This window comes from Bactrocera tryoni, chromosome 4 (assembly GCF_016617805.1).
Source record: "Bactrocera tryoni isolate S06 chromosome 4, CSIRO_BtryS06_freeze2, whole genome shotgun sequence".
In the NCBI taxonomy this organism is placed as follows: Eukaryota; Metazoa; Arthropoda; class Insecta; order Diptera; family Tephritidae; genus Bactrocera; species Bactrocera tryoni.
Genome location: NC_052502.1, coordinates 68,602,325 through 68,616,207, shown reverse-complemented (window position 1 = coordinate 68,616,207; position 13,883 = coordinate 68,602,325). Strand labels below are relative to the sequence as shown.

Sequence of the window (13,883 nt, the reverse complement as noted above, 5' to 3'; positions counted from 1 at the left end):
CTAGGACAATCATATTGTCCAGACATAGCTCCAGAGCTTCCAAATGCTGCCTGAAAGCAAGGAATGTGAAAACTGCGAACCCGTTTCTATAAAACTCAAGTTCAAAGACTGTTTACTCGTCGGCAATCTTGAAAGTCATTTTAAGACTGTCGTTAATACAACAAAATGGACCATATTGTCCGAATTTGGTCACCATGGGGATCCTGTACGCCCCCAAGTGAGACCTAGGACAATCATATTGTCCACACATACCTCCAAAGCTTCGAAATGCTGCCTGAAAGCTAAGATTGTGAGAACTGTGACCCAGTTTCTGCAACATTCGGGTATATAAATGCAATCAGATTTCTTCCGTCTAAGGACTGCTAACTCGGAGGCAAACCTGGAAGCCATTTGAAAAAAGTTGTGTGCTCTTAATGCAACAGAACGAACCATATTGTTCGAATTTGGTCATTTTGGTGATCTTTTAAAATTGAATATGAAATTTTTAATTGGTAAACGGGAGCAGCTAAATGTATTTTTAAATATTCTTTACACAAGTAGTTTAATAGACTTCTCGCGCTGACTTGAAACAAAAAGAAGAGGAGGGGGCGTTAATCCTGAAATGCATTAAGTCCATCATTACTTCGGTTAGAGCTTTAAGACTTATTGCGCACAGGATGTGTCAAGCTAAACTCCATGAAGGTTTTCGCGCCAATCATATATGATATATCTAGTCATGCAATTATTGAAAACTTAAGCGCATCTGTCTATGAGTAGCCGATGAAGTAGTAATTAGTAAGACCTGATGGAGTGTTACTTCTTCAATTTTCCTACTTGCTAATATTGTAAAAAAATTCCGCTGTATCCTCTAATAAATTGTCTTTAGAAGCAAATTACTTCAAGTAATTTAGTGCCATCATTTGTCTAAGTCCATTGTAGCGCTAATTACGGGCAAATTCAAGCAACTAATTGCATAAAATGGCTAAGAAAAATTACTTAGAATACTCAACGCCACGACCACTTCACCTGCCTGTGAAACACTTATAAGCGCCCGCAAGCTACAAAGCCAGTCATTCACTTACAAAATGGAAGAGTGTTTGCGGTTTTGGCTACGTGGATGTGCTGTGTTCGGCATCTATGTGATACCCATACAGGAGCACTACACAGCGCCGCATTGCCAACGGCTGTCACGAAAGAAGGGCGGCAGACAATTGGCTTGGACCGAAGAGAAGGCAACGCGCTTGACTTATCTGCTGCAACGTCTCTATTTGGCGATGCTCGCCGTAACTGTTTGCGTACTCTACTTACACGGTTTGTATGCGCGAGAGATTGAGCACGGGTTCGTGCTTACCTGGTTGGTCGCAACTTTGGTCTACACATCGCAGATGCTTACACATCTCTCCATCTTTATGGCGGCGCTGTGGAAGCGTGAGCAGCATGAGTCATTCCTACAGCTGTTGCAGCAGATCGAAGTGTCACTGAAGTTGCGCTTGAAATGCAACACACGACAAAGCGCGCTGCTGCACAGTTTACGTTCGCTGCTCTTCTCTTTGATACTGCTGTCCGTGGTGGGCATTTGCGTATTCACCGTCGTTTCGGTGTGGCTCAACGATATCGGTTATTACTGGCATGCCGCTTGGACCATCGTCACGTTACGCGTACGCATACTACAGCTATTGATTTATGCGCGCATCTTGCGTCACTATTTGGATTGTGTGTGTGTCAAGCTGCGACAGGTGGTCGCTTGCCGCACTTCACCCGCCAGTCAGCTGTTGGATATTAACTATGAGCGTTTCGAGTCTTTGGAGTTTCTGCTGGCCATCAAAGAGAATTATACGCTGATCTTCAAAGCCGTGCAACTTTTCAACGACTTTGCCGGCTGGTCACTCTTCGGCATCATTTCGAGTTACATGCTGGACTTCACATGTCACCTCTATTGGTCGTTGCTGGGTTTGGATGGCTACGGTTCGCCATACACTTATTTAGTGGGCATGCCGGCGGCTTTGCCATTTAGTGTGATAGTTTGTCATCTGTGCTATGTCTGCGGCAATTGCAAACAGTTGGTGTGTGAAATGCTAAGCTTTTAATAAAATGTGTTAAAAATGTAAGATACTTTTAGGGTGCCATCATAACAGATTTGGTAAGCAAATTGACTACTGTAAGATCAACGCCGGCGCTGAAGCGCTACAGCTGTGTGGTGTATCAGTTCTCCACGCAATTACAGCTGCAGCGCATCGAGGTGACCGCTCAGCATTTCTTTGTGTTGGACCTGCGTCTAATTATGTCGGTAAGCCTGTGTGTATGCTGCGAAGCTTTGCAAAATATAATAAATATTTTCACAGATTTCTACAGCGATTGCGACAAATCTTGTGATAATGATACAATTTTTAAAATCGGAGAATTCAGAAAGCTCTGGCGCCTGAATGCAAACTACTTTGTCTTACGCCGAATATACATATATAGAATTTGATATGACTGTTTTGAAGTTTTGAAAATTGAAGCTAAGACAGAAACTAAAATACTTAAAAAACTAAGAAAGTTTTTAGATTATTTTAAAAGCTTCTACAAATCTTTACTATCACCATAAATATGCCTATACAAATTTTCAGATTTTTTATGAATACTTTAACAAACAATACATATGTATTTTAAGGAAGCTTTTGCTAAAATTTAAAAAAAGATATAGCCACACAAGCTTACAGATTTTTGTAAAAGCTTTAATCATAAAAATGTTCAGATTTTATATGAAAGCCTTAGCAAGCAATACATATTTTAAGAAAGCTTTTGCTAAAATTTGGAAAAGATATGACCACGCAAGCTTTAAAAAATGTAAAAGCTTTCATCAGCTTACAGGTTTTTGTAAAAGCTTTAATCATAAAAATGTTCAGATTTTATACGAAAGCTTTAACAAGCAATGTATATTTTAAGGAACCTTTTGGTAAAATTTGAAAAAGATATGACCATACAAGCATTACGATTTTTGTAAAAGCTTTTAACATTTCCACCGTGGAAATGCCTATCAGAATTTAAAAAATTCTATATATTTCATTAAAATTTAAAAGAATAAGACTAAACAAATTTTTAGACTTTTATAAAAGTTTATAAAAGTAATATGTTCAGATTTTATGTGAAAGCTTTAATATATATAAAATAAATATAAAATAATTATAAAATATATAATAGCTTCTGCCAAAGTTTAAAAACCTATGATGAGATTTTCGTTAAAGTTTTCATCTTTAATATGTTTATGTCTTTTATTAAAGCTTTAACAAGCAACGCATATTTTAAGAAAGCTTTTGCTAAAATTTGAAAAAGCTATTACCGTAAAAACTTTAAGATTTTTATAAAATTTGAAAAAGCTTTGCCCACACAAGCTTTGAGATTTTTTCAAAAGCTTTCATCATCTTTAGCTTCAACTATAAGAATGCCTTTAAAAATTTAAAGATTTTTATATAGTATCAAAACTTTGGCACGCAACAGAACGGACATAAGAATGCTGATTAAACTGATTCTAAGTGAAAGCTCTACCTTATGAAAGCTTTTACTCTTATAATAAATTTTACACTGCATACTTGCTTTTTGTTTAACTTCCTACAACTCGAAATAAGAAGAAGACTCTTCAAATAGATGGTTGTTTTTGTGTTTTACATATTTGGTTTTTATTTATTTCATTTTGAGATAAGCTTGATGACATTTGTTTGGTTTTTCACAATTTTTATATTTTTCATTTTATTTTCATATTTTGTATGTGTTTGTTTTTGCTCTAAATAATTTGAAATATAATTAATTTCATGGATATAGCATATTCTTATCTGCTTTATTTTCGTTTTTATTATTTTTTTGACCATCAATCGGAATTTTCGCTTTGCTGTAGCTTTATTCAGACTAAATATTTTGTTATTATTATTTTTTTCAAAAAGACTTTATACTGACATTTTACTGCACGAATTTTGCAGTTTTTATTTAATTTAATTTTTTTTTTGGAAATTATGTGAGTTAGCGAATTTTGTATATATATTTTTGGTCATTTGCCAATACTTTTGAAGCATGTGTGCCGAGAAGTTTTACATTCTAAATTTTATTTTGTTTTACCATATATGACTTAAATTTTCTTTATATATTTAATTTTTTATAAAGATTTTGTATTTTATTATTTTTAGTTTCACAAATTGGAATATACGGAAAATTTTATTTATTAAAATTTTTCTTTGGTTTTCGTCTTTGTGTTTTGTATTTGTTTTTTATAATTAGAGAAGCAATAACAGATTTCTTTAACAAACATAGCTGTCTTAAGGCAATTGAAAATTCACTCGACAGATAAGTGAAGCTGAAAGCTCGCTACACATTGATATATACACAAAATTATTTATATTTGAAAAAATATATGTCAATTAATGCGGATTTGGCTCTTGAATGTTAATTAATATTATATAATTTTCTGCTTCATTTCACAAAGAACAAAATAAATAAAATGATTATTTGAAAGTGAAGCTCAATTTAATTTACTAAGACATAATTTGTTGCGATAATACTTAGAAAACATTAAAATTAAAAATAATTATAAAAGCTTTTACCAAGAATAAAAAAAGTGTTTTTATTACTACAAAAAGTGTTTTTCATTCTTCGGCTTAAACCAAAGATATGAAAATAGTGTTAACCAAAGAATTTAAGAATTTTAGGAAAGCTTTCACAAGTTTAAGCTTTCACCGTAAATATGAAAAGAATTTATCTTCAATCAGCTCATTTTAATTTACTATGACATAGTTTTTTTGGCATAAATACTAGACAACATAAAAATTAAAAATAACTGTGAAAGCTTTTACCAAAAATTATAAAACAAAAAGATTAATAAAATTTTGAAGTATTTTATGAAAGCTTTCACAAGCTTAGACGTACATGAAAAGTATGAAAAGAATGTTAATCAAAATTTTAAAAATTTTATGGAAAGTAAAATCTCAAAACTATTTAATAGCTTGCAATTTTATTACAGGAAAAACAAGATTTTTGAAAGCTTTCACTAACAGTATGTAAAATAAGACTATAAATTAAAAATTCAAAATTTTAAGAATTTTAGGAAAGCTTTCACTGCAAATATGAAAAAGATAGTTATGGAGATGTTTGAAACTTTAGCTAATAGTTATCATAAGAAATATGTAAATCTCTAACTCCCAAAACTTTTTACTACGTAGTTTAAAATTCTACTGCAATAATTTTTAGGCAAAACAAGATTTGTGAAAGCTTTCAGTAACGGGATATATAGTGTATAAATATTTTACAACTACGTATGAAAGCTTTTAAGCTTTTGCCTTTCACCAAAAAGCTTTTGAAGGCTTACGCCCACACTTTGAAAAATATGTCCTTAAAATATTTCAAAATGACAAAAAAGTTTGTGCGAAAGATCTTAAAATTGTTGGCTTTCACCAAAAATATGTTCTTAAACGTAATGTCATTCATATTCCTGGAAACAGAAAAACTACATTTGTGAAAGTTTTAAATTTTTTACCAATGCTTTAATAAGCCATGAACCAAATGCAAAGCCGTTAATAATTTATTTGTTGTTTTTATGCTTACACCAAATATTTGAAAATTATGCAGAGCTTTTGATTTGTATGAAAGCTTTCACTAGCAAAAATCTAACAAAAAGAAAATGCTAAAGTTTGCGCTAAATGAAAGCTATTTTTAAACAGTTTCAGAAAAGTCTAATATCAAAAAAAATCTCAATAAATTACTTCTATTTAAATTCATATATGTGCCTGACAGAGAGTGTCATTTAAATTCATTAAATATTTTGATTTTACGTTAAATTCATTTTTAGTTTCTTTCGTATTTCGTTATTTTCGTCAACTTTTTAATCGATTGCGCTAATTCATGTATTTTGTTTGTAAATGATTTTATTTTTTCAACAGAAAGTGCAAACAGGACTTTTTATGCGAGCTTTCCAAAAATTTGTTTTAAAGTGGAGTAATTCACCAACTTTTTAATTGTTATATAATACTGCACTTAGTGTCTTTGTAGGTTGTGAAATTTCACTTAATATAACATGCTATGACGTGAAAGCTTTTATTAAGTGAAAGCTGCATATTTAAAAATCGAGCTAGTCATTAGTTTTACTTTTCGTTAGTCTTTGTGATTTAGCGACAGTTCATAGTCTACTTTCTATCATTTCCAGAATGAAAGCTTAAAATTTCGACCTTCGTCATTTTGTTTAGAAAAAATATCTGACTTTCATCACATTTCGGCAAATATATTTTTCATTTGAATACATTTTCAATATTTGAAAGTATTTTCAAAAGTTGTGTTTTTGCATGAAAGCTCAATAATTCGAACGTTTTTGGAATTTTTGAAATATTTAAAATTTGTATACTTTCATTTGAGTATAACAACTTGTAGCATGCCAAAAAAGAGCATTGGAGTTTTGGTGAAAGCTCTATTTGTTTTTGAAAGCTCACTAAAGAAAATGTTTTATAAATTGTTTAGGATGTTTTAGTTTTTAAACATTCAGGTCTGCATATAAAAATTGCATTAGTTTCCATTAAAAAGCTTTCATATATTACATGAAAGCTTTATTTGGCATGAAAGCTCACGATTTAAATTTTAAAATTTTTTTGAATTATTTAATTTTCTTCACCATTAGTTACAATCTAGTCTCCATGAAAGTTGTGTTGTGGGAATATTGAGAGCTTTCATATGGCATAAATTATTTGAAATATTAAACCTGCTTGCACTTTTTTTCTGTAGTTGACAGCATTTTTATTTCATTTTTTGCTTTTGGTATTTATATTTTCTTTAAATTTATGCTATCCTATTATTATAAACATTCTTATTTTCTTAATAAACTGCTTTTATATGAAGTAACAGCAATAAATGTACTTTTTCATCTTTTATCTCCTTAAGCATACATGTGTCGCTAAAAATTGCTATAATTGGAAAAAAAATTGCATATATGTTATTGCTAATGCTACCTTTTGTCTGTACTGCTATTAAGTTTAATTCGCTTTTTTGATAATATTTAAAGTGGCATATAATTAATTGTAAAAAGCTTAACTTTCATTGTTGTTTTTTAAATTTTTTGGTACGTTAAAAATATAGCATTAAACACGATTTACACTAAGCTTTTGGCAATAGGCAAACAGTTTATTTTGAAATGGAAATTTTTTTTTGATAACATACAAAAACAAAAAAAAATTATTAAAAAAATAATTTCCGCTTTGAATTAAAAAAAATTTAATTAATTCTTTTTTCAATAAATAAAAAATTTTTTCATTTTTTTTTTCGAATTATAAAAAATAAATACTTAAAACATTTCAAAACCAAATTTCAATATTTTAAAAAATATTTCGAAAATTTCATTTTTTTTTTCAAAAAATAAAATTTTTTTTCAAAAATTTCGAATTAAAAAAAATTAAGTACTTAAAATATTTAAAAAAAATTTCATTTTTTTTAATAATTTCTTTTTCAAAAAATAAAAAAATTTTTAAAAAATTTCGAATTAAAAAAATTTAATACTTAAACTATTTGAAAACCAAATTTCAATATTTTAAAATATATTTTGAAAATTTCATAAATTATATTTTGAAAAACAAAAAACATATTGAATGTAAAGTTAATCTGCAAAAAATAAAATATTAACGAAATAATTTTCGTTTCGAATTAAAAAAAAAAAATTAATTCTTTTTAATTTATTTTTTTAAACAAAAACACATGCACATTTTTGCAATAATTTTGAACTTTCAAAAAAAGAAAAAAATAATATGTAAACTATTTCATAACCAAAATTGCAATAATTTTTTATATTAACTATCCGAAATTAAATTCTAAAATTACAAATCTTATAATATTTGATATTTTTTTTAAATAATTTTTTTTTTTAAGTTTTAAGTTAAATTAATTTTAAGTTTGTGTTTTTAAAAACCTTTTATTTTTAAAAAAAAAAAAAAAAATAAAGAATTGAAAATTTTTATATTCAAAAAAAAATTAAATATTAAAACACAAATTTGAAGGTTTTATCAAAAATTATAAAAATTTTAGTTTTGGAAATTAAATTCGAATTATATAAAAATTATTGAAATTTTGGTTTTAAATATTTTAAATCTTTAATGTTTTTTGAAAAATTTAAAATTACTGGAAAAAAAAAATTTTAGTAAAAAAAAATAATAATTAAGAATTGAAAATCTTTAGAATTTTGAAAATTAAAAATTATTTATTTTTTTGAAAAATTAAAAAGTTTTTAAAATCACAAATTTGAAGTATTTTTCTGAAAAAAAATGTATTTAAAAATTATAGTTATTTTAGTTTTGGAAATTAATTTCGGATTATTTAAAAATTATTGAAATTTCGATATCGAAATATTTGAAATGTTTAATTTTTTTTGAAAATTCAAAATTATAAAAAAATTTGTAGTTTCAATAAAAAAAGTTAATTAAAGGAGTTGACATCTTTTTTTTCGAAACGGAAATTATTTTTTTACAAATTTTATTTTTCAAATTTTAAACTTAATCTCTCACTTGCAAATGAAATAAATTGACAATTTTTCAAATATTATCTTTCATTTCCACATTTTCAAATTTAATCCATTACTGTATTAATACCCGTTTATATGCACCACTGCCAATTATTTTTTATACGCTCGCTTATTAAAAAATTTTGCAAAAAATAATTGTGTATGTAAATCCTTAATAACACTTGCATATATAAATGCATGTGCATGTGCCTGTGTGTGTGTGTGTGTGTGAAAAATTAATTTTATCACATATTTGCTTATTTTTCTGCTTAAACGCCGCATTTTTCAACTTAATGTATTAGCTGCACGCTAAATAGCCAAAAAGTATGCTACGAATATTTGTAAGTATGTGTGTATGCACAAAGAAAATATCCTGGACGGTCTCACGGCCAGCTTTTACGGCTAACTATTAATTTGTTGTCAACTTTACGTACTTGGTAGCATGTTTTGCAAATTTATTTATTTTTATGTACTTCACATGTTTGTTGTTAGTGTAAAAAAAAGTAAGTGCCATATTATTTTAATTTTTTTTTATTGTGTTTTATGCTGACGTCATATTGACTGCTACGAAAATCATCAAAAAAAAAATAAGTGAAAGCTTAAAAGCTGCGTGGCTTAAAAGCTCTGCGTGTACGCCTAAAAGTATGCTGTGTATTATATAATTACGTTTTTATTTTATTGAAATTGTTTCATTTGTATATTATTCCTTTACCGCGGTTGTAATTTATGATTTTACTGTTATTGCTTAGCAGCGCCATCTGTGTGTGTACGTATATTTTGTAGATTTGTTTGCAAATTTGACTTTTACGGTTTCATATGCCTCTGTTTACTGTCTTAACGCTAATTAGTGGTGTGTATTTTATTGATTTTCCTTCACTATTTTTCTGCAATTTGTTATTCTAGTACTATTATGAAAAATTAAAAAAGTTTTCGTCTTTATTTTGTTTAAAAAAATAAAATATTTTCATTCTTCAACTCAAACCCTCTGCTCTGCTCAGTTCCTTTACCCAACCCATTACATTTAACCGTTATTTAGTACAGGTCTGTCACCTAAACTCTTTTCAGGTATCCGCTCGCTTTACGCTCATCGCTCTCAAATCCATTAAAATTTATGTTATCACCGCTCTCACTTCCCTCATTTCCCTGCAATCATATTTTTATTATTTATTAAAATTTTATTATATTTATTTTTGCATACCTACTCCTTATTGTTTACTCTACCGCTTTCTATAACCTAATTGTTTGTATGTATTTGTATACATTTAGCTGCCCCACAACTCAACAACAACAACAAGTCACTCATTTACTTTGCACTGCCATACTTAGTTTAATACTTGACATACCCTTGAAAATGAGAAAAGTATTCTGACCAAAAATCTTAGTAAAAAGCTGCTACGAAAGCTCTAGCACTACAAAATATCCTAAAGAAAGCTTTTTAGCTGATCTATGGGTTTACGAAGCCTTTACTTTAAATCATTTCGGTAGAAGTGAAAGGCCTTTCAATTTTTCTGTCGGTTGTATGTGTTTGGTATTTCAAAAGCTTGTCAATTAAATAAGTTTATTTATAACTAAACAACGCTGTTTCAGTTTTTTTATATTCATTTCAAATAATCATAGTACTACAACTGTTTTTTCTTGTCTAATTCGTTTTAAAGACTGCTCCATGGCTTTATGTGAATTTAAAATTTTCCACTAAGCTTTCATAATATTTTCGTAAGTTCTACTAAAAATTGAATTGTCACTTCTTATATTATTGAAATTACGCCAATTATGCAATTATGTTTCCTTGTCAAGCATATGCATGAAGCTTTCGGTTTTTCACTTAGTAATCCACATGCTTTCTAACTTTGATACACTATAATTAAATGACTCTAAGCCAAGGTTTTGGTAGTTCGATTGTAATACAAACCAACTTTTAACGGCTTGTAAAATTTTCAGTAGAGCTTTCACTGAGCTTTCATTGAAAATTTTACAGTTTAGCTTACACTGAGCTTTCTTTGAAAATTTTATATACCAAAAACCTTTCCGAGAGACATAACTAAATTATTTTGTTTAGATGTCATACTGAAAATTGCATAAATAATATCCAGGTCCTTCTGTGCTTTTAATACGTAAGCTTTTGTTCAAGTTTTTTCAGCTTTCTTGCTCAGTTATTATAACTTAAAGCTCTCCTTCTCGTAATTTCATTACTTAGAAAGCCTTGAGGTTATAATAAAATTTTCCAGCCGTCTTTTTGTTTTTGGTTTTGCTTCTATCTTTCAATTTTTCGCAAATGCTTCCATGTAACTTTGTTTTCACCGGTAATTTCACTTTTCCTTTATATTTTCATTAATCCTACGAAGATTTTATGTTGACCATAACTTACTACCTTGGAACTTACATTAACTTTCAAGAGCTTTTAAGAAATTTCACTCAAGATTTACGTATTTTGTCTTTTTACCTTTTTCCTTTCCTACATTTCCTCCTTCTATTCTTACTTTTATCAATTTTGCTTCTATCTTTCTACTTAAGTAACCCTTTATTTGAAAAGTCCAAGTGCTCGCAGAAGCTTTAGCCTTCTATTAAAATGTCTTCCGAGCTTTTACAAAGCTTTCACATCTACCGAACTTTGAAAGCGCCACCTATGTGTGTATTCTTCATGCACGTGCTCTCATTAAAGCTCATTAATACACGGCTCAATTTAAACTGCTTGTGTAATTATATAACTTTCAATAGCTTCGCTTTAATATGAATAAACCAAGTTTTGTTTTAATTTTTTTGTTTTTGTATATTTAGCATATAATAATTGTGTGTATATTTTATTTATATAATGCTTGCTTTGATTTGCATATAATTTCGCAAAATAATTTAAATGCTTAGCGTTTGCTGCTTAATTTCATAAATACTTCAGCTGGAGCTTTAGCTTTTCTTATTTATTATTTAGTGGTTTTTCGGCGATTTTTTCGCGCTTAACACATACATACATAAATAAGTACACATTTAGCTTGATGCTGCTTATAGTGTTGTTTTAACATTTCATTTACAACAACATGCCGCTGTATATATATATGTATTCTATATATGTAATAAATGAAATACATTTCTTTATTTTATTTTGTTTTCTTTACCTTTGTTCTTATTTTTGGTTCAGTTTTCGTTTTTTGTTTGTTTGTTTGTTAAGTACGTATGTCTGTGTAAGTGAATAATATATGTGATATATATATTTTCATATTTCTCTGCTTCTTAGGAGGCACATTTAATTATTTTCTTGTTATTTGTTTACCTTCTTGTTGCTTTGTTTTGATTTTTATTTTATATAATAATTTGTGACTTGTTTTTGCATATAGCTTTCGTTTTTGTATTTGTTTTATAAGTAATTTTAGAAATTATCAATAAATGTTTTTGTTTTAATATTTATATTATCAACATTTATTATTTTTAATTTTTATTATAATGATTTTTTATTATTTTGAACTTATATATATTGTTTTTTAAATAAATATTTCATTAATAAATAAATATTATTATAAATAATTATTTTTTATATTTTATTATTAATATATTTCTTTATTGTTTTTATTATTACCGTTTTTTTGTATTATTTATTATTATTTTTATTATTTCAAACTTTTAAATTTGAATTTATCATTTATATTCTGTTAGTATTAGTTTATTAGTTTTTGATATTATTTTTTTTAATTACATTGCAAAATAAATATATTTTAGTAAAACATAGTTTAACAAATATTGAATTTCTAAGCCTTTTGAAATTTCCGCAAAATCTAGATAGATAGAAAATAATTGGAGTTTCGCACTGCGTTCTAGTCTATCGTGCGCTCTCCTATATCATATATGGTCACAAAGCTACAGCACTCTGAATAATGCCAGTAGGTAGTAGTGCTGGGCGCGATTGTGGTGATGTGATCCCTGTCCACGTAGAGGGATTCTAGGGCCTTGAGAAGCTTTCATGTAACTTGTGTTCAGTTTCTGCGGCATTTATCCCATATAGTTTTCAGGTTGCACATTCCTCACAATTTTAAAAACCACAAAAGCTTTCATTGCTTTCCTGAGCTTTCACTCAAGTTTTATAAAATTATGATTTTTTTGTGCCTTTTTTCTTTGTAGGGCTATACAAAAACTTGCATGTAACTTGTGTTCAGTTTCTGCGGCACTCATACCACGTAGCTTTCAGACTGCACATTCTTCACAACTTTAAAAAACACAAAAGCTTTCATTGCTTTTAAATATTATTAAAGTGATTTTGTAGCCACTCTTTTATTTGTTGGGTTGTGCTTTTCTTTGAAAGCTTTCGTCAGCTTTCTTGTCAAAATCATAGATTCTTTTTCCTTACAGATTTTAGTATGCATTTAACCACATTTTCATTTTTATCTATAATAAAGTAAAAAAAAAATATATTAAATGAAAAATTAAAAAAAAAATATTCAATCATTTTCAATCATTATCTTCTGCACAAAAAAGATTTAATAAAAATAAAAAACAGCACTTGATATGAACTCTTCATCTGGAGTCATCTTCAACATCAATAAAAAAATTAAAATATTAGTGAAATATTACAAAAAAAAAAAAATTACGTTATCATTATCAAACAAAAAAAAATTAGAAAAAATTAAATAAAATATAAATAAAACAATTAACAAACAAATCAAAACGAAAAAAATAAAAAAAATAGATAAATAAAAAATAAAAATATATAAAAAAATAAAAAAAAAATTAAATTAAATGAAAAATTAAATTCGCTACAAACTCTTAATTTTTTGATTTTTATTTACATAAATTTACGGTTTTTTGTCTTTTTTTAAATCCGCTGATTTACTTTCTATAATTTTTGTGTTACATTTATTATAATTGGTTATTTTACTTAATTTTTTTTGTTATTTCTTTGCTTGCTTTCTGCAATACATTTTTTATTCGATACAGTTTTTATTTAATTTTTTTCCTTCATTTCAATTAATTTTACGACAATTCAATTAATGTCATTTCATTTGATTTTTTGTTTTTTTTTTTTACTTTTATTTTTTATTTGTTTTAATAATATTATTTTTTTTATTTTTTTATTTTTTAATCTTACTTATGTATTCTAATCATTTCTTTCAATTTTGCTTATTCATTTCTTGATTTTATTCTTACTTTGTGTTATTGTATTTTGTTTTACTTTATTTCATTCCATTCAATATAATTTTTCATTTTATTTCATTATATTGTCTTCCTTTTTTCACTTTACTTTTATTTTCTTCACTTTTTTTCTTTTCTATTCTTTCCTTTTTTTCTTTTCTTCGCTTTTTTGTTTTATTTTTTTTCTTTATTTTCCTTATTTTATTTTATTCTTTTTATTTTATTTTACTTTACATATAATTTTATTATTTAATTTTATTTATTTTTCTCTACTTTATTATACTTTTATTCC

The 13,883-nt window shown here is 27.4% G+C and overlaps 1 protein-coding gene across 1 annotated transcript; it reads left to right on the top strand.

Annotated features, from left to right (window-relative positions):
• Positions 1-1,064: 1,064 nt before the first annotated feature.
• On the top strand, positions 1,065-2,402 carry LOC120774666 (putative gustatory receptor 39b). The gene is made up of 3 exons (XM_040104395.1): positions 1,065-2,042; positions 2,099-2,266; positions 2,322-2,402. Exons 1-3 carry the CDS (start codon positions 1,065-1,067, stop codon positions 2,400-2,402), a joined length of 1,227 nt encoding a protein of 408 aa, XP_039960329.1.
• Positions 2,403-13,883: the final 11,481 nt, after the last annotated feature.